The sequence below is a fragment of the Trachemys scripta genome, chromosome 1 (genome assembly GCF_013100865.1).
Source record: "Trachemys scripta elegans isolate TJP31775 chromosome 1, CAS_Tse_1.0, whole genome shotgun sequence".
Lineage (NCBI taxonomy): Eukaryota > Metazoa > Chordata > Testudines > Emydidae > Trachemys > Trachemys scripta.
In genome coordinates, this window is record NC_048298.1 from 230,082,045 (window position 1) to 230,103,072 (window position 21,028).

Here is a 21,028-nt window from a genome sequence, read left to right on the forward strand (position 1 = left end):
TAAGTGGCACAGAGGTGAGCATCGGGGACAAACGGTGCTGCACCGACCAGATTGAAAATCTCTTCCACTTGGCAAGGTAGGTGGCTCTTATGGAGGGTTTCCTGCTGCCAAGGAAGACTTGTCTAACCTGAGCCGAGCAAGAAAGCTCCATTGGGTTCAGCCATGGAGCTTCCATGCCATGAGGTGCAGCGACTCGAGGTTCGGTTGGAGATGGCCGTGATCCTGAGTTAGTAAGTCCGGGAAGAGTGGCAAGGTGACTGGAGCTTCCACGGACATTTCCAGGAGTGATGTGTACCACTGTTGGAGGGGTCAGGCTGGAGCTATCAATATCACCGAAGCTTGTTCCCTCCGTATCTTGAGGAGCACTTTTTGAACGAGAGGGATAGACAGAAATGCTTATAAGAAATGACCTCCCCGCTGGGAGGAGGAACGCGGCTGCGATGGAGCTCGGGCTGTGATTCAGGAAGGAGCAAAACTGCTGGCACTTCCTTTTGCGTTGTGTGGTGAACAGGTCTATCTGGGAAAAGCCCCACCAATGGAAGACTGAGTTCACAATGTCCGAGTGAAGGGACCACTCATGGCTGTGGAACAACCTGCTGAAATAGTCCGCCAACTCAGTCTGTACTCCAGGGAGGTACAATGCTTGCAGATGTATCGAATGCTCTACACACACAAGTCCCACAGCATGAGGGCTTCCTGGCACAGGGAACAGGAACGTGCACCCCCTGCTTGTTGATATAAAACATTGCCGTGGTGGTGTCTGTCATAACTGATACACATCTCCCTGTCAAGTGGGCTCAGAAAGTTTGGCATGCCAGGGATACTGCTCTTAGCTCTCTGACATTGATGTGGAGAGTGAGTTCCGCCTGAGACCAGAGGCCTTGTGTACTGAGTTCTCCCAAATGTGCTCCCCAGCCCAAGGCTGATGCATCTGTCACTAGCAAGAGAGATGGCTGAGGGCTGGTGAAGGGGACCCCCGCACATATTAAGGTCAAGCCAGCATAGGAGGGAGTCGAGTACCGGGTGAGGCAGGGTTACGATCCTGTCCAAGCGATCCCAGACTGGCCGATACACTGACGCTAGCCATTACTGAAGAGGTTGAAGCCTGAATCTGGCATGCTGTACTACGTGGGTACAAGCAGCCATGTGTCCTACAAGTTTCAGGCAATTCCTTGCTGTGGTGGTGGGGAACTGCCTGAGACCAAGCGCTCAAAATCTCACTTCCGGTAGAAATGGCCTGGCCTGTGTCGAGTCCAGTACTGCCCCTACAAACTTTCTCCTCATTCAGCAGAAGACCCAGTTTGTCGAAAGATGCTCTTATGAAGGCGACTTGAATCTCTATTCGAGTCCTGGATCGACCCTTGATCAGCCAGTCGTTGAGATACAGGAACACCTGTACCTATCGCCTGCGCAGGAACCCGGCCACGACTGCCATGCACTTGGTGAACACGTGGTCAGGATGAACGGGAGGACTGTGAACTGGTAGTGGGTGTTGTTCACCACAAACCTGAGGTATTTTCTGTGGGATGGAGTTATTGCTATGTGAAAGTACGCATCCTTCAAGTCGAGGACGGCATACCAGTCTCCTGGATCCAATGAAGGGATGATGGATGCCAAAGAGACCATGGGGAACTTTGAGTTTCTTCACAAACCTGTTGAGTTCTCACAGGTCTAGAATGGGCCTGAGGCCAGCTTTGGATTTTGGTATTAGGGACTAGAAGCCCTTGCTTTTCTACTCCTGAGGAACCTCTTCCACTGTCCCTACCAATCGGAGCAAGTGCACCTCCTGTATAAGGAGTTTCTCGTGAGAAGTGTCCCTGAAGAAGGGGGGTGGAAGGGTAGGAGGGCACATAATTGGATGGAGTACCCCTCTCTATTGTGCGGAGCACCCAGCAGTCCAAAGTAATATGGGACCATGCATGGTAGAAAGGGGATAGTTGGGATGAAAAGGTAAGGCGGGGTGGATCCAGTTCTTGCTTTGGTGTGCCATCCTTGACCGCACCTTCAAAAGGCCTGTTTTGGGCTTGATGGTGGCTTGGGTTGGCCAGAGCCCTGGCCTGAGGATGGGTGCGGCCTTTTCCTGCCATTCCTATTCCTCCTCCAGGAATCATCCTATTGGTTCTGTTGGTATAACCGCGGAGGAGGTTGTGGCCTGAAGTGCTTCCTCTGTGTGGTGGGAGTGTGTAGGCTATGCAGCCTTTTATCTGTCTTCTCGGAGAACAGAGTTACACCCTCAAAGGGGACTCTCATGGTGGCATCAGCACCATCCAGCGCACCCTGGAGATTAGATTGCCCTCCTCAACCAAGGCCGAAAACTTGGCATGGGAGTCTAGGGGAAGTAGCTCCACAAATTTTGCCATTGCCACACAGGTGTTATAAGAGTACTGGCTGACAATGGCCTGCTGGTTTGAAATTCGGATTTGCAATCCACCCATAGAATAGACCTTTTTCCCAAAAAGGTCAAGACTTTTAGCCTCCCTATTTTTGGGGGAGGGCCCTGGGAAGCCTTGCCACTTGTGCTGATTGGCAGCGTCCACAACAAGGGAATCAGGCTGCAGGTAGGAATATAGGTGTTCATAGTCCTTAGAGGGCACAAAGTATCATCGTTAGTTGCAGTTGGCAGTTGGTGGCAATGAGGCTGGGGTCTGCCACAGGGTCAAGGTGGTGTCCGCAATGGTTTTTATGAGCAGCAGGGCAATATGAGAAGATCCAGAGGGCACGAGGATATCCACCATGGGATCAGAATGCTCAACTACCTCCTCTGCCTTGATGCCCAGATCCTGGGCAACCCAATGCAGCAAGTGCTGCAACACCCTTCTGTCTTCAAGCACCGGGGCTATGGCAGGGCACACCAGTGTCTCGTGTGGCAACGAGGAGGAGGTGGCCCCCATGACAGGCAGCTGCTCCCTGCCATCAGCGGCCAAGGGGTTCCATGACTCTCAGGGGTCCTGGGAAGGTGCTGACATGGACGTTGCCATGCCCGTCGGTGCTGGAGCTGTCGGCGCTGAACTCTATGCTGATATCAGTATCGGAGCTGCTGTTGGTGCCGCCGCCAAAGCCGATGTCGGCACTGAAGCCAGTGTCAGCGATGGTACTGCAGCTGATGGTGTCGACGTAGGTGGTGGTGGCTCAGTGGCTGGTCGCTTGACCGAAGGTGGAATGAAGGTGGCCAAAGCTACCCAAGTCGCCAATGAGTGGGACCTTTGGCTCCTTTCCTGGTTCTGGTGGAAGGCCCAGGGAGTCCAGAAGGGCCACTGTGATGGGTTCTGCCACTGTGGCAGCCATGGTGCTGGGTATACCCATCTCTCCCACCACAACCTGGACCTCCTGCTCCTATCGGAAAAGTAGGAGTCTGACTACGAGGTCTCTGAAAAAGAAGACCACGAAAGCCGTACTTCAGGGCATTGATCGTTGGGAGCTCAGGGACCGACTGGGCTCTCTCTCCGGAGATGCTGGTGCCGGAGGATGCTGTGGAGAAGGAGAGCACCGGGACATCATCGCTAGGGGGCAGGGTGGTGCTGATGGTACTGGTGTCTCCTCCGTTCTAGGAGGCAAGAACGGCACCGTGAGCCGCAGCAAGTCCTGAGCTGCCTCAAAAGCTTCTGGTCTCAAGGGGAGCGGCAGTTGCTGGCTACTAGGGTCTGGTGAGCACGGTAGGCCTGGACTCAACTGCCTTATGTGGGCAGGAGTCGACGTGGCCCTGCCCGGGAATCTGGTGCTGTGGCCCAACTGGGGCTCACAGTCGTCAGCTTCTTGGATTTGTCTGGGGAAGAATGATCCCTCTCCAGCTTCTTTTTCTTCTGAGGCACCAGTGACTGAGACCGGTACATACCTGCCAATTGGCCATGGCAGGAGCTGTGCCGGTGCTGAGTATCTCGGGAAGAGTCCTTTCTTGGCACCAGTTCCCAGGATGACGGCACTGGGGCGCTCCGCGCTGATGAGTCTACGCTGGGTGCGGGGTCCCCTGACTCTGGGTTCAAGTGGGGGTGGAGAGCTGCCTCCATAAGGAGAACTTCAAGCCGCTGTTTCCTTTCTTTAACAGTTCTGGGACGGAACTCACGGCAGTTTTTACAACGGTCCTTTTGGTGACCTTCCCCATGGCACCTTAAACAAGAGGCATGAGGATTGCTCTTTGTCATGCGCTTAGCAGAGACCTCACAGTCTTTAAACCTTGAGGACCACGGCTTACCACAGCTCCGGGGAGTCAGAAGGGGGGTGAAACCCCCCAACTAACCCTAAACTAACTATAAACAACTACTATACAATAACTAACTACAGACGAACTATATACAAATGACAAAGATAAAGGTGCTTGCTAAAGCAAGGACTATGGGACGTTCCAGCTAACCGTCACTGGCAGTAAGAAGGTACTGAGGGGTAGCGGATCGGCAGGGCTCTATATTGAGCACCGTGGAGGCGCGACTCCAGGGGGTGCCCAGGCTGATCCGACAGATGCTGCTATGGGAAAAAATCTTCTGGCTACCATGCACGTGCATTTGCACACACCTGATAGGAATTCACATGAACAAGCACTCAAAGAAGAACTGTACCTTCCCCTGGGATAATGACTGAAGACCATGCTGAATATTATTTGTTTGCATTTACTCTGATTGAGTTGGCTTAAGGGGAAAGGGATTGATTTATGCTCTAATTTGCAGAAGGATTTTAGTCTTTGTTTTATATTTGACAAACTTACTAATGGGCAAGAAAGGACATCTCCTTTAGGAAGAGGGCTTTTGGACTACAGGACACTTATCTGAATCTCCCAAAAGCTTAGAAACTGGGAAGGAAGGCATCTCATCCACAACGTTTAATGTATAATGCTCAGTGAGTTACAAGGAAGAAATAAGAAGTTGGCAACCATAAAAAGCGCATCCTAAATCACAAAATTAAACCTGTTACCTGAAACCTTAGAGAGTTTCCTTCAGACTCTATTGACAAAATAACACATTTCTAACTCCTGTTAAATCTCAGATAACCAGAAGATGGCAGAGCTGTATAAGTGGCAATGGGGAACTTAATAATAATATATCAAACATTTTTCTGGTGACTTCATTCATCTTTCTTTGCACATCCCCCCAGGGTTTGTTGGGTTCAGGGCAGCAGCTGTGGCACAACGTGCACGTGCAGCAGTTCAGTGCTTGTGCATTAGTGTACAGAGCCTGGGGAGGCAGGTTGTTCAGAGGAGTCACAGCACCTGGCTTCGCCCAGCCGGAGGGGCTCTTCTTGGGCTCACATCACTCTGGTCTCCCACCTAGTTTGATGCATGTGGAGGTATGGGGGGGGGAAGATAACCCTGCCTGACCTAAATAGCGCCCCTGAAATAAATCCCTGAGACTGTTGGAGTGGTGCAAGAGGAAATATATGGGACCTAAAAAGTTTCCTTGGAGGATAATGGGAATAATCTTGTCTGGCCTGGAGGCTAAATAGATTTCTTAGGTCAAGAAGAACAGGAGACCATGCAGGAGACTAAAAACTCTATCTGTCCCTGTTGCGGTGCATCCCTGCCCTATGGCACTCCCTCTCTCAGTTTCACTATTCTCAAGGCCCCTCCAGAATCCCACAGAGTAATACCATTTTAGGATCTCTTGCTTAATACCCCTCCTTGGGGCTGGTTTATTACCAAAATGTTATTCAAATAATCCCCAATGTAAGTCCCAATCATAGTCCATTTCCCATATCCAGCATAGAGTCCTTAAAATCCTGCTCTTCCCAGCAGAAACCTGCAAGTCTCTCTGCTTGAAGATCTTCCTCACTAGGGGTGCAACCCTCACTCCCCCTGGACTTCTGGGTCCAGCTCTCCAGCATGGAGATGTCAGCAGATAAGTCTGCCACTCCCCTGCCTTCAACTTTCTGGCGCTCAGCTTTGGCTGTCCAGGTTAGAAGTCAGCAGGCACATCCCTCTGTTGCTCTCTAGCTTTCAGCAATCCCCCTAGAACCCCATACAATTCAGCCTCTTGGCTCTCACAGCTCTCATCTGCGAACCTCTCATTCCCAGGCAACTTTCACCTGTCCTTTTCTGACTGACCAGGCAGCTGTCATCTGCTTTTTTCCTAACTGATGCTCAGAAAGCCCCAACCCAACCCATCAGATCTGTGTGACCTGTTGTCTCTCCTCTTAGACTCAGGGTTGTACACAGACCTCTTCCTTGGGGCCTGTGGTCTCTGAGAGCTCCACTTCCTTAGGAGAAGTTTTATCTCTGTGAACACCTCCCTCTAACTGAGCCCTGATGGCCTTTTAACAGGTACAGGTGCTCGTTATTCAATTAACTGCCTAGAAAGTCTTGTTCTCTTTAAATTAGCTCCGCACAGTAACCGGGGCTGGATTCGCCTTAAAGGGGCCAGCAACCCCATGACACTCCCTTAGTGTTCTTATAGTGGCTGTGCCTAAAACTTTCCAATTTTGCCTTTGATAATTTTACCTCAGTATTTGCAATATTAGTAAGATGGTAAGCAATTAGTCTCTTAGCACAAACACTGTCCATTCACCAAGAAGTGATCTTCCGTGGCTTCGCCTTCCTCAGACTTTATAGCAACTTTAGTAGTGGACTATACCCTTACAACAAGAGGAGGATTGTCTTGCAATCCCCTTCTTTTGTTCTCCCTCATAGATTGACTCAGGAGACAGAGAGGTATGCCTAGGAGAAATACTTCTGCTGTAAACCAACAAAGAGGAGGTAGAAGGCTTTTTGTTTGAGAAGCTGAGGGGACCCAGACACTATTTGTTGAAAGATATATACCTGTGCTGAAGAGGATAAATATAGAGAGATATTCATTATCGGTACCCTACTGGGAGAGACTTGGAAGCCATTATTAATGGTGAGACATCCACAAAAGAAGGAATGTTATGTTTGCCAGTGCCAAAGATCACATCTTAGCTAATACAAAGGAACCACACTTCAGGTCAGATTTAGGAGAAGGAGCAGTGGCTGAGTCAGAAGAACAAAGTCTCTTTAGCCTCCTTTTAGCCAATACTGGGGATGGTAATCAGTGCCAAGTCAAAGGCTTAGACTGATGTACTTTTTCTATCGGAACTGCTGACTGACCCAAGGAGACCTGTATCATGCTCTCAGATGAAGTGTGAGGTTTTTTGGCAACCTATGAGACCCAAGTGCTAGGGGTAATATCCTGGATTACCAGAGCACTAGCCAAATACTACTTGGGACCACCAGAGACTATTTCCATTGAGGGGGCTTCAGAATCAGAAGCACCCTCCATTGACTGCTCCAACAAAAATAATTTCAAAGGAGCTTCTTGGGCTTTGTGTGTGTGTTTTGGAAAGACCTGCATATTGAGCATTTGTCTGGAATACAGCCTTCTCCAAGACAAAGACATTTAAGATGTCCATCATTTAAGTACATAGCTATCTCACATGTAGGAAAAGTTTTAAACCCTGAAGTCTTTGCCTCAGTCGTGAGGCTGATGACTTGGTACAGAAGTATAAACTAACAAAAAATATTTTTTTAAATATATTGCCAATGGGCTAGAAAAAATATGTAACAAAAAACAGCAACAAAAAGTGTGATGGATCTTCTAAACAGGGGACTACAACTCCCATCAGCACCTTCCCCACTGCACATCCCTTCCTCTTGGCCAAATAAGGGGAAAAGTCCTACCCAAGGAAGTTGCTGGAGATGGTGGCCATGTGGCTAGCCAGGATCTACAGAGAAACTGAAGCAGCAGCCACATGGCAAGCAGGAAGCTGGAGAAAAGCTGAATTCAGAGCGGGATCCCCAGGAACCATATGCAGAGTGGTGTGTGGAATGGGCTGTGACTTCTGGATGCAATAGCTGGGTGAAGGTCTGTGTGGTACTTATGGGGGAGCAGCAGCAGGGCAGGAAGTCAGAGCAGAAGGGCCTCACTGAGAGAGACGAACTGAGCCTGGCCTGGAAACCTGTAAGTGCCCATTGACTTGGAATAGAGACGTGACTGGAGAGGGCACCCCAGGCACCAGGCCTGAAAAGCCTGGACTCTCAGCTGGACTGCCAAAGAGACCCAAACAAGAACTGCTATAGCATATTTTGGACTGTAACTATTTAAGCCTCTGTACCTAAGGTATCTACAACCTTTCCCTCCCAGCTCTAGCTCTTAGCCATGTGTCTGAGTGGTTACTGGGACTCACCAGGGCTAGCACATACAGGGCTTAGCTGCAGTAGCAACTACAGTGTTTATCTGCGAGTTGTGATACACCTGACATGATACTGGCAACCTAGGGGTTTGGTGTACTGAGCAGCTCCAATCATTACAAAACTAACACTAAATATAACTAAGATGGAGACCTATGGGATAGCAGTCGGACACTGTGGAGATTGTCTTGCAGCCACAGGCGTTAAGAAGGAACTGAGAGATGGTTGGGTTTGCTCTGCCATTTATACCTAAAGGTGTGTATATAAGGGCATGCAGGGAACAAAATGTCCCCACCAAACACTGCTGGGCAAAAGAATCGAATCTTGCATGTGTACGCACAGTCAAATCGTCACTTTGGCTGCTGTGGGATCCCCAGTCTCTTTGTTATTGGGGCAAGAGTAATAAAGTGTTGTTATTCTGGTTATGTAAATCAAGGACAATAGAACTGTACTTGGCATTTTATGACTGAGGGACTCGCCCTCAACTAAGCAGCACTTGCTAGGCAAGGGACATGGGTTCCAAAGCCCAGTGAATTGAGAGAGGCTGGGGACAGGTATTTGTACCTGGTAGTGTGGGGCCCTTCTGAGGGCCCTAAACACCACTTTGACCTCTCCTCTCTCCAGTGTGCAATAACAGAACTAATTTAGATTCAATTAGGAATCTTGTTACATGCTGCAGAGCTGAAATCACTGATACCTAGGTCTAAGCATTAGACCTACTTTGGGCTAGTGGTTCTGATGCAAGAAGACTATCCAGGTGCACCAGCAGTGAGGCTCCCCTACTAACAGCAGAAATCACTGAGAGCTGTGTTAAGTAGGGGGGGGCCTGAAGACATATTGGTGAGCGGCTAGCAGAATGGCTAGTGGAGAGGCGCGGCCAGCTGGGCGGCTGCAGAGAGGTGCGGCTAGCAGAACAGCTAGCGGAGAGGCGCAACCAGCAGCGTGGCTGGAGGAGAGGCGCGGCTGGTGGTGAAGACTGGAGCAAAACCCACAGAGAGGCGTGGCAATCGGCCGTCAAGGGCCCGAGCAGCGGAGTGTGAGAGGTGAACTTCTGAACTCTGGGCCTGCACTGACCAAGGACAGCAACTGTGAGTTTTGGGTTGCTGGACTCAAGAACCAAAGGGAAAAGACACAGCCCAATCTACTTAGGGGTGGGTCTTCTGGTTCATGATTTGTGTTTATGAACCCTAGTTGTGGTGTTTTCCCAATTTAATGCTAAGTTTACCTCTTGTTATTAAAGATTTTTTGCTACACCAAGGGTATGCCTACACTACGAAATTAGGTCGATTTTATAGAAGTCAATTTTTAGAAATCAATTTTATACAGTTGATTGCGTATGTCCACACTAAGCGCATTAAGTCGGCGGAGTGCATCCTCACTACCATGGCTAGCATCCACTTATGGAGTGGTACACTGTGGATAGCTATCCCACAGTTCCCGCAATCTCCGACGCCCATTGGAATTCTGGGGCAAAAATATTGTCCTGGGTGGTTTTGGGTACATGTCTTCAGTCTCCCCTCCCTCTGTGAAAGCAACGGCAGACAATCGTTTCGTGCCTTTTTTCTGAGCAGACGTCATACCACAGCAAGCGTGCGGCCCGCTCAGCTTAGTTCACCGACACTGCCGCTGTTGTGTCCTGGGTGCTGCTGGAAGCAGACGGTGCAATAGGTCATACACCATTGTCATACACTGCTTCCACTGCAACTCTGCCCTGCTGCTATTGCCTCAATAGCGAATTTCTCCATGTTGTCTGTCGTGGGCTCCCAGGTACATGTGTTCTTCCTCGGGAAATGTGCGCAGTGCTAACGGTCGTCCTCCACCACTTCCACTGCAACTCTGCTCTCCCGCAGACGCCATACCACGGCAAGCATGGAGCCCGCTCAGCTCACCGCTGCTGCTGTGAGCATTGTAAACACCTTATGCATTATCCTGCAGTATGTTCAGAACCTGCAAAAGCAGGTGAGGAGGCAATGACAGCGATGAAGACATGGACACAGACTTCTCTCAAAGCATGGGCCCTGGCAATTTGGACATCATGGTGTTAATGGGGAAGGTTCATGCCATGGAACGCCGATTCTTGGCCCAGGAAACAAGCAAAGACTGGTGGGACTGCATAGTGTTGCAGGTCTGGGATGATTCCCAGTGGCTGCGAAACTTTCGCATGCGTAAGGGCACTTTCATGGAACTTTGTGACTTGCTTTCCCCTAAAGTGCAAGAGTACCAAGATGAGAGAGCCCTCACAGTTGAGAAGCGAGTGGCGATAGCCCTCTGGAAGCTTGCAACGCCAGACAGCTACCGGTCAGTCAGGAATCAATTTGGAGTGGGTAAAAATCTACCGTGGGGGCTGCTGTGATCCAGGTAGCCAACGCCATCACTGAGTTGCTGCTATCAAGGGTAGTGACTCTGGGAAATGTGCAGGTCATAGGGGATGGCTTTGCTGCAATGGGGTTCCCTAACTGTGGTGGGGCGATAGACGGAATGCATATCCCTGTCTTGGAACCGGACTACCTTGGCAGCCAGTACATAAACCGCAAGGGGTACTTTTCAATGGTGCTGCAAGCACTGGTGGATCACAAGGGATGTTTCACTGACATCAATGTGGGATGGCCAGGAAAGGTGCATGACGCTCGCATCTTCAGGAATTCTGGTCTATCTGAACAGCTGCAGGAAGGAACTTACTTCCCAGACCAGAAAATTACCATTGGGAATGTTAAAATGCCCATAGTTATCCTTGGGGACCCAGCCTACCCCTTAATGCCCTGGCTCAGGAAGCCATACACAGGCACCCTGGACAGTAGTAAGGAGCAGTTCAACTATAGGCTGAGCAAGTGAGAATGGTAGTAGAATGTGCATTTGGACGTTTAAAAGTTCGCTGGTGTAGTTTACTGACTAGGTTAGACCTCAGCGAAACCAATATTCCCATTGTTATTGCTGCTTGTTGTGTGCTCCACAATATCTGTGAGAGTAAGGGGGAAGACGTTAATGGCGGAGTGGGAGGTTGAGGCAAATCGCCTGGCGGCTGATTACACGCAGCCAGACACCAGGGCGATTAGAAGAACACAGCTGGGTGCCCTGCGCATCAGAGAAGCTTTGAAAACCAGTTTCATGACTGGCCAGGCTATGGTGTGACAGTTCTCTTTGTTTCTCCTTAATGAAAACCCACCCCCTTGGTTGACTACACTTCCTTGTAAGCCAACCGACCTCCCCCCTTCAATCACCACTTTCAGAGCCAATAAAGTCATTGTTTCAAAATCATGCATTCTTTATTAATTCATCACACAAATAGGGGGAAAACTTGCAAGGTAGCCCTGGAGGGGTGGGTGAGGAGGAAAGCACTGGGTGGGGTGGTGGATGAGGGGAGGAGGGAAGGACAAGACCACATTACAGTCCAAAACTTATTGAATGCCAGCCTTCGGTTGCTTGGGCAATCCTCTGGGGTGGAGTGGCTGGGTGCCCGTAGCCTTCCCCTTCCCCTTCCCCTCCCCTGTGTTCTTGAGCGTCTGGGTGAGGAGGATATGGAAGTTGGGGAGGAGGGCAAGCAGTTATACAGTGGATGCAGCAGGGAGTTGTGCTCTTTTTGGCTTTCCTGCAGCTCCAACAGATGCTTCATCATGTCTGTTTGCTCCCCCATTAGCCTCAGCATCGCGTCCTGCCTCCACTCTTCGTGCTCACTTACTTCTTTCCTGGCCTCTGCCACTGAATGCCTCCACGTGTTAAGCTGTGCTCTATCAGTGCGGGAGGACTGCATGAGCTCAGAAAACAAGTCACCGCGAGTGTGGGTTTTTTTGCCTTCTAATCTGCAATAACCTCAGGGACGGAGATGATGGGGGAGCGTAGAAACATTCTACGCTCTACGATTCTGGAGGGGGGGGGGTACTTTGTTTTTTGGTAGGCTTGCCTCAGCTCCTTAACTTTCATGCAGCACTGCTGTGTGTCCCTGTTGTAGCCTCTGTCCATTATGCTCTTGGAGATTTTGGCAAATATATTGGCATTTCGTCTCTGCCTGCACGGATTCTTCTTCCCATACAGCGATCAGATCCAGTACCTCCTGTTCGGTCCATGCTGGAGCTCTTTTGCGATTCTGGGACTCCATGGTCACCTGTGCTGATGAGCTCTGCATGGTCACCTGTGCTGATCAGCTCGCTACGCTGACCAAACAGGAAATGAAATTCAAAAGTTCCCGGGACTTTTCCTGTGTACCTGGCTTGTGCATTGGAGTTCAAAGTGCTGTCCAGAGCAGTCACAATGGAGCACTCTGGGATAGCTTCCGGAGGCCAATACCGTCGAGTTACATCCACACTACCCCAAATTGGACCCAGCAAGGTTGATTTAGCACTAAACCCCTCATCGGGGAGGAGTACAGAAATTGATTTTAAGAGCCCTTTAAGTTGACAAGACAGGCTTGGTCGTGTGGACGGGTGCAGGGTTAAATCAACCTAACGCTGCTAAATTCGACCTAAACTTGTAGTGTAGACCAGGGCCAAGACTCTGTGCTTGCAAGAGGGGAACTACTGCCTCTTTGAGGCGCCCGGGGTGTGTGTGTAATTTTCCCAGGTCACTGGGTGGGGGCTCGAGCCGATTTTGCATTGTATTCATAGAATCATAGAATATCAGGGTTGGAAGGGACCTCAGGAGGTCATCTAGTCCAACCCCCTGCTCAAAGAAGGACCAATTCCCAACTAAATCATCCTAGCCAGGGCTTTGTCAAGCCTGACCTTAAAAACCTCTAAGGAAGGAGATTACACCACCTCCCTATGTAACCCATTCCAGTGCTTCACCACTCTCCTAGTGAAAAAGTTTTTCCTAATATCCAACCTAAACCTTCCCCACTGCAACTTGAGACCATTACTCCTTGTTCTGTCATTGTTGAAAAGGGAACCCCTATGTACTGAACCCGGCCCTTGTTGCTATCAACTCTGCCTGGCAGAAGGATTACACATGCATGGGGTGCATGTGCACCTACAATGGAGTCTAACTACAGTGGACAAATACTTAAAGGAGTGTTGGACTGACATGAAATACTGAGTTTGTTGTTGGCAAGGTCAAATATTTGTGCCTAAAATTGGACAGTGGGATGGATGATTTAAGATTATTAGGAAAGTCTGTACAGTACTGCCAGTGTTATAACTATAGCAATTATAGTGCATATAGCTACTATGTACTGTATAATTGATATAGTTGAATACAAAATTAAGATAATTAGTAGGGACTTTGTGCCTGATTCTCCTTTCACTCACACCAGTTTTTACAATAGTGAAATTCCATAGACTTCAACCATGAGCTGAAACAGGTCCATGCTACTTCTTCTGTCTCCTCAAAAGTTGAGTTTTAAGTCTCTGTACTCTTTTCCCACCATGAGCTGGGATGTTCTTGAATGACTTACCCTTCCAAGGATCTGTCCAGAGTCCAATCAGGAGATCGACGGAGGGAACGTTCAGGTGATGATGTCCTTAAAGTAGAGCTTAATTGGTATGTAGTAGTAAGACTCTGGCGACGAAGCTCTTGTACAGCACGTTCCCTAAATCAAAATGGTAATTGATTTTAAAGGAGACATTACCAACTAAGAAGCAAAGCCTCTCTACAAGACTCTACTTTAGACCCAAAGTAGTCTTATGTTATAGTATGGTGTGCAATAAAAAGAGGGTGCATAAATGTTTGTCAGCACAGTTCAATGGACAGCACTCAACCTCTAAACCAGAAAGTTGTAGTTAGAAATACAGTTGAACCCTGTTTATTTGACCCTCCATTATCCGGCTCTCCATATTATCTGAACAACTAGCGCACGCAGGTCCAGAAGTGGGTGATCTCTTCTGTGGCCACTAGACAGCACTGTGGCCTCACACTCTCATTCTCTGGATCAGAGGTTCTCAAACTGTGGTCCATAAACCACCAGCGGTCCACGAGCTCCATTCAGGTGGCCCGCGGATAGTTCCCTCTAAACTGTGCCCCGGGGCAGCCGCATACAAGAGAATGAAGGGCCACCCACCTAATTAGTGGAGCCGCACAGGCGTGTCTCCACAAATTAGGTGCCTGGATCCTGGAGAAGACACACATGAAAGGTGAGGTGATGGCCTTGGGGGGGTGGGGGGGAATAGGGAGTAGGTGGGATGGGGCAGTGGGGCGAGAAGAGAGGATGATGAGAATTTGGGATGTGCAGGGCAGAGGCAGCCAGAGAAAGAGGTGATTTACCCCAGCTCCAGGGCTGCGGCTACCAAGGAGAGATGGCCCTCCTTCCCAGCCTCAGCTCTGTGGCGGGGGAGAGACCCCTCTCCTTCCCAGCCCCAGCTCGGGGGCTGCCGTGGCATGGGAGGGAGGGAACATCCATCGCGTTAGAAAGGTAAGACTACGGATATTAAAATATGAGTTGTGTGCTTTTATTTGTAGAACAAAAAAGTTAATTATTAAGGTTTTTTTTTATATAGTGCTTTTATCCGAAGCACTTAACAATAGTTAGCGAACGGTACAAAGAACATTTAGAAAGATCATTAAGTGGTCCGCCAAGACCCTCAGCAATTTTCAAGTGGTCCGTGGAAAAAAAAGTTTGAGAACCACTACTCTGGATTATCCGAATTTTTGATTAGCCAGTCTGGTACCAGTCCCCCAATTAGATCAGATAAACGGAGTTCTGCTGTATTCATAGAATCATAAGATATTAGGGTTGGAAGAGACCTCAGGAGGTCATCTAGTCCAATCCGCTGCTCAAAGCAGGACCGACTCTAACTAAATCATCCCAGCCAGCGCTTTGTCAAGCCAGGCCTTAAAAACCTCTAAGGATGGAGATTCCACCACTTCCCTAAGTAACCCATTCCAGTGCTTCACCACCCTCCTAGTGAAATAGTGTTTCCTAATATCCAACCTAGATCTCCCCCACTGCAACTTGAGACCACTGCTTCTTGTTCTGTCATCTGCCACCACTGAGAACAGCCGAGCTCCATCCTCTTTGGAACCCCCCTTCAGGTAGTTGAAAGCTGCTATCAAATCCCCCCTCACTCTTCTCTTCTGCAGACTAAATAACACCAGTTCCTTCAGCCTCTCCTTGTAAGTCACATGCCCCAGCCCCCTAATCATTTTCGTTGCCCTCCGTTGACTCTCTCCAATTTGTCCACATCCCTTCTGTGGTGGGGGGGACCAAAACTGGACGCAATACTCCAGGTGCGGCCTCATCAGTGCCGAATAGAGGGGAATAATCACTTCCCTCGATCTGCTAGCAATGCTCCTACTAATACAGCCCAATATGCTGTTGGCCTTCTTAGCAACAAGAGCACACTGCTGACTCATATCCAGCTTCTTGTCCATTGTAATCCCCAGGTCCTTTTCTGCAGAACTGCTGCTTAGCCAGTCAGTCCCCAGCCTGTAGCAGTGCATGGGATTCTTCCTTCCTAAGTGCAGGACTCTGCACTTGTCCTTGTTTAACCTCATCAGATTTCTTTTGGCCCAATCTTCCAATTTGTCTAGGTCACTCTGGACCCTATCTCTACCCTCCAGCATATCTACCTTCCCCCCCACTCCCCGCAGCTTAGTGTCATCTGCGAACTTGCTGAGGGTACAATTAATCCCATCATCCAGATCATTAATAAAGATGTTGAACAAAACCAGCCCCCGGACCAACCCTTGGGGCACTCCGCTTGATACCGGCTGCCAACTAGACATCAAGCTGTTGATCATTATCCATTGAGCCTGACAATCTAGCCAGCTTTCTATCCACCTTATAGTCCATTCATCCAATCCATACTTCTTTAACTTGCTGGCAAGAATACTGTGGGAGACCGTATTAAAAGCTTTGCTAACATCAAGATATATCACGTCCATCGCTTTCCCCGTATCCACAGAGCCAGTTATCTCATCATAGAAGGTAATCAGGTTGGTCAGGCATGACTTGCCCTTGGTGAATCCATGTTGACTGTTCCTGATCACATTCCTCTCCTCCAAGTGCTTCAAAATGGATTCCTTGAGGACCTGCTTCATGATCTTGCCGGGGACTGAAATGAGGCTGACGGGTCTGTAGTTTCCCCGGGTTCTCTTTCTTCCCTTTTTAAAATATGGGCACTATATTTGCCTTTTTCCAATCGTCCAGGACCTCCCCCGATCGCCACGAATTTTCAAAGATAATGGCCAATGGCTCTGCAATCACATCAGCCAACTCCCTCAGCACCCTTGGATGCATTAGATCTGGACCCAGGAACTTGTGCACGTCCAGCTTTCTAAATAGTCCTTAACCTGTTCTTTCACCACTGAGGGCCACTCACCTCCTCCCCATACTGTGTTGCCCAGTGCAGCAGTCTGGGAGCTGACCTTGCCTGTGAAGACTGAGGCAAAAGAAGCATCGAGTACTTCAGATTTTTCCACATCATCTGCACAAGGCTAGGACACATACCCAATACACTAAAGAGAAATTATTCTGCACTATTAGAAATATTTATCTGCTAGAAGAAATACTAAGCAGAAGATTCTTTTGCACTGCTCTGGTGGTTCCTCAGACCAAAGCTAAAAATTTCATAATAGTGAGGGTAATCCCAATCTCTCTCTTGGCTAAATGTTCTCTTTCTTGCATTCCTCAGGGTTCTGCAAGACCTATTGCAGAGCACATAATGGCTGCTCCAGTTCCCTACAAACAATGCAATATGGGTCTCTAACACATTACTTTATAAAACTACTTAATAGTCTGGATTATGAAAAATATTGTAAAGCCCAAATGTTATTCTATTCACTTTACTGTTGCCAAAAGTCAGGATTTCCTGATATAAAATATACTGCTGGCTGTGGTACACAAGGAACAGAACACACCAGCAGATTAATGCAATATAAAACAGTATTAGACAGATATTAGAGGTATGTTGTTCACAAAATGATTTATTAAGCAAAGATTCTGATTGATACAGCACAGGTTCAGGTTCAGAATTATGGAGTCTAGGAGAACTCAGAATAACTGTATTAGGACTAGTTTACCATACTATCCTCATTTTATCAAATTATAATGTCTTCTAGAACAGTGGACCCCAAATTGCAGGGCATGTCCCCCTAGGAGAGCATGGAGGAACATTGAGGGGGGAGCATGTGGTGCCCAGGCCAGTCCCTACAGGGGGAAGGGAGGGAGCACTACCCAGCCCCTCTCTGCCTCCACCCAGCTCTGCCCCCAGATGCAGCTTCACTCCGCCCCTTGCTCCACCCCCAGTCCAGCTCCAACCCCAGCCACAGCTCCACTCCACCTCCACTCCGCCCCCTGCTCAGCCCAGCTCCATCCCCAGCCACAGCTCCACTCCATCCCCTGTCCATTTCCAGCCCAGCTCTGCTCTTATTCCAGCTCTGCCTCTTGCCCCAGCTTCTTTCCCATCCCCAGTTCTGCCCTCAGCTCCACCTTCAGCCCCAGCTCCTCTGCTGAGCCAATTGTGCAGTATGGAGGGAAGGTGTGGACAGATTCCATTACTGGGGTGGAGGGAGGGGATGCGACAGGAAAACTATAGGCACCACTGTTCTAGAACAACAAAACTGACTTCAGAAAGTGAAATTATGCAAGAATACCAATATTGTTTCAGATAGCTGAGGCACATGATACAACTGCATAACTTGATATGTTGTCATTGTTTACATAAATGAATTTAAATAAACCTGTGTGTCTTATCAGAAGGCTTTTATTACTGTACTGATTTCTCATAACCAGGCACCATGGATTTCTGAGATATTTCTATGTTTCTTTGTGTGGCAAGCTCATGTCCCCAAATCAAAAGACAACAGGCATATTAAAGACATGTTTTACTACTGTAGTGTCAGCAAAAGTAATAAAAGTCAATTCTGTTCCTTTCTTTTCAATTTAAAAATGAGGTTAACCCGTGACTGTGTGTTTTGAAAATGTATAGCCCACGGTCAGTTTTAACTTTAATTTATAAAGAGATAAGATAAAATAAAATAAAATAAAATAAAATATCAAAAGGTTGACAACTGCTATTTGCCACACATTTCTTTATAGGAGAAGCTGGTGAATCTTCATTGTTTTTGAAGATTTTTTCAACATACTTCAGAATTTCCTGTATTCCTTCCCAACCCCTCTATATCCCCATTACGTCTACCTCCTTTCCTCCTCTTCTTTCTCTAGCCCTCCTCTCCTCCACGCTCCTTTTTCCTCTTTCTCCTCCTTTCGACTATCTTTGCTCAGATTAGCTAGCACTTCCAAAGTAAAGATGGGGAGGGCGTTGAAAGAAAGCAACTGAGAACTGTTAGGAGGTTGTTTTGTTTGAAAAGCACTGGTATTGATCGATTAGGATACAAGTGTTACAATCTGATCTATTTTACATAACTATAGGAGCATTATGGGTAACAGTTTTTCAACTAACATTTTCCAGGTTTTAAACTAACTTTTTGCAGATTTTGCCATGGCCTCAGTATCAAAATAAACACAACCTTGATTTGACTGCCTTTAAATTAATTAATTAATTACACTGTGGCAGCACACAGGCACTGAACCCATATCCCAGGGTATTACCTTAAATACTCGGCCATCTTTCTTCTCAATTGGTCTAACTAAATTAGTCTAACTACTATATTATACTTCATCTGAAATAATACAGGGAATTAGGAGTAGTACAAAAACATACACTTGCCTTTCAAAGCGCTCTGTCCCCAACTGCCTTTTGGTGATATCTAGCTCAGACTCTAGCTGAGTTGTTGTATTTCTGAGCTGAGCAAAATCTCGACTCTGGATAGCACTGGAAAGTACATAAAATTATCATTTGCTTCAGAAAAAAGGGGCGATTATAACCTTCCAAATATATGAATATACACAACTGATGAGTTATCAAGGGCAGCATTAGAGTGCAGTTCACATGAACAGTTTTTAAAAGGAGTTAAAAAAAAATCTAAAGGGGAAACATTGTATGTTACAGCTGCTGAATCAAAAGCAGGTATCAACTCTTGGACTTCTTCCATTTTTAAGAAGTTATTCAGGTGCTCTAACTGCTCAAAAATGCAAGTAAATAACTAATATACGTACATAAATCCCAAAGAGAGACAAAAGTCACTTCTGCTCAGATAATCAAATAGTTTTATCTCTTGGACATTTACTCACAGTTTATTCTCAGCCAGAGAAAGCTGCTCTTTAAGAAGCTGAATTTCAGATTCCTTTTCTTGTTTGGCTATCTGAGACTGAAATTCTTTCTCTCGGTTGGACACCAGCAAAGATTCCAGGTTTTTCATAGAGATTCTTTCATTAGCTAGTTGTTTCCTCAGGAGTTCAACTTCAGAACGAGAAGACTCCCATTCACTCTGCAGCTGAAAGACAAAGATTTTCAGGTTTTCCATTTATACCTATTTAGCCTATTGACCATTCTTTAATATACTGCATTAATTTAAGATTACAGGATGGCTGCTGAAACCTAAATCATCTTTCCAGGTCTCAAATGCCCAACTTTCTACTACCCAACAGTCAAAAACTCCAGTTCCCTCAATAACTTTTACAATGCAGTTCTATATAGGCCAATAAAAAAATCTGCAACACACTGAAAACAAAGTTTGGAAACAGCATAAACTTAATATGAACTAAATGGTATAAGGCATACTGTAATATGAGGAATACTGTAATAACAGTATTATTCATGATCACTTTAATTCATAAAAATTTCCAATTTTGAATATACTTCATGCTGCCATAGAATTTCCAATTTGTTGCTGATTTTTGCAATGGAATGCTGTAAAAAGTAGGGACCTGTGTGGCAGAGTACACATAGCTTTGCGTAAAGTGTACGTTAAACAGTGTGCAAAGCTAGAGAGTTTCCAAACTTCTGTCCTTCCTCCAAAAACACTTCCTAGAATCTAATATACATTCAAGTTGCTTCCTTCTTTTCTGGAACTTTTCTCCCTCTCCATAATCACTAACAGCCCTCCTACTTGATGAGCTCATGGAAGGATCCAGCAAGTCTGGTAATCTCACATTCATCTCAGACAGCTTCAGTCAGACCTCATATAGAGAGGGTAGTCAATAGGCAGACCACGGGCCTAATCCATAGAGTCCTGCAAATCCACAGCTATCCACATTATATCCAAAGACTATTTTTGCGGATCGCGGATTGGATGCAGATACAAATTTTGTATCTTCATAGGCTCTACTAATCTAGACTGCCAGATGCTTTTGAACAAACCCCAAAATCTTTTTATTTACTTATTATCATAATTTTTTTAATTATCATCATTTTCTCTGGAGTTTGGACCTTGACCAAGAAATTTGGAGCTTGACAAAAAATAATTGACTACCCCCGTCATACAGTATAAGGCTTCCCCTGCACATCATATCTGAGTGTCCACTTTGTTCTTTTGCTGGGGGCCTGAAGGACATTCACCAACTCACTGCTATGGCAATGTGCTGGCTATCAAACTTAGATATAAATTTGTAGTTGTTGCTACCTACCTACATCATACAGAAGAAGAAGAAGGCTTCCCCTATTAGAAGCATCTCATAATGTACTGCACACTTATGATATGAAAAGCCTGCAGAACATGCAAGATTTGACTAGAACAATTGACCTATAGCCCAGCAAAGAGACTACCAGACCTCACAATGTTATCTTAAAAGGTAACGGGTCTGTTATGGAGAAGAAAGATAAAGGAGAATGCTGGAAGTCAGGGAAGGAAAAGAGGAATGATCTAGTGGTGTTGGAAGGAGGGACAAAAATAAAAATAAAGAAAGGCTGAGATAGGGAATGATACAGAGGAGGAATTATACTGAAAATATTTGAGTAGTATGAATAAGTGTCCATATTCTTCAGAGCTTATCCAAACTGAAGCTTTTGAAGTTTGTCTATCACCAACTTTAACTTCACAATGCTTGTGAAAATCAGGGCCAACAGAAACATACTATAATTATCAAGCATAATAAATAATCTTATGGACAAGACAGCCTATACTCTACATCTTACA

The 21,028-nt window shown here is 47.0% G+C and overlaps 1 protein-coding gene across 6 annotated transcripts in view; it reads right to left on the reverse strand.

The window, feature by feature from the left end:
• TSGA10 (testis specific 10) overlaps positions 1 to 21,028 on the reverse strand; it is an 80,305-nt gene that overhangs the window by 5,580 nt on the left and 53,697 nt on the right. For all 6 annotated transcript variants that reach the window (XM_034757959.1, XM_034757962.1, XM_034757960.1 and 3 more), the window contains 3 exons: positions 19,185 to 19,387; positions 18,721 to 18,825; positions 13,509 to 13,643 (listed from right to left, as the gene is read on the reverse strand). In XM_034757959.1, the coding sequence (XP_034613850.1) occupies positions 13,509 to 13,643; positions 18,721 to 18,825; positions 19,185 to 19,387 (443 nt within the window). The remainder of the gene's footprint in view (positions 1 to 13,508; positions 13,644 to 18,720; positions 18,826 to 19,184; positions 19,388 to 21,028) is intronic.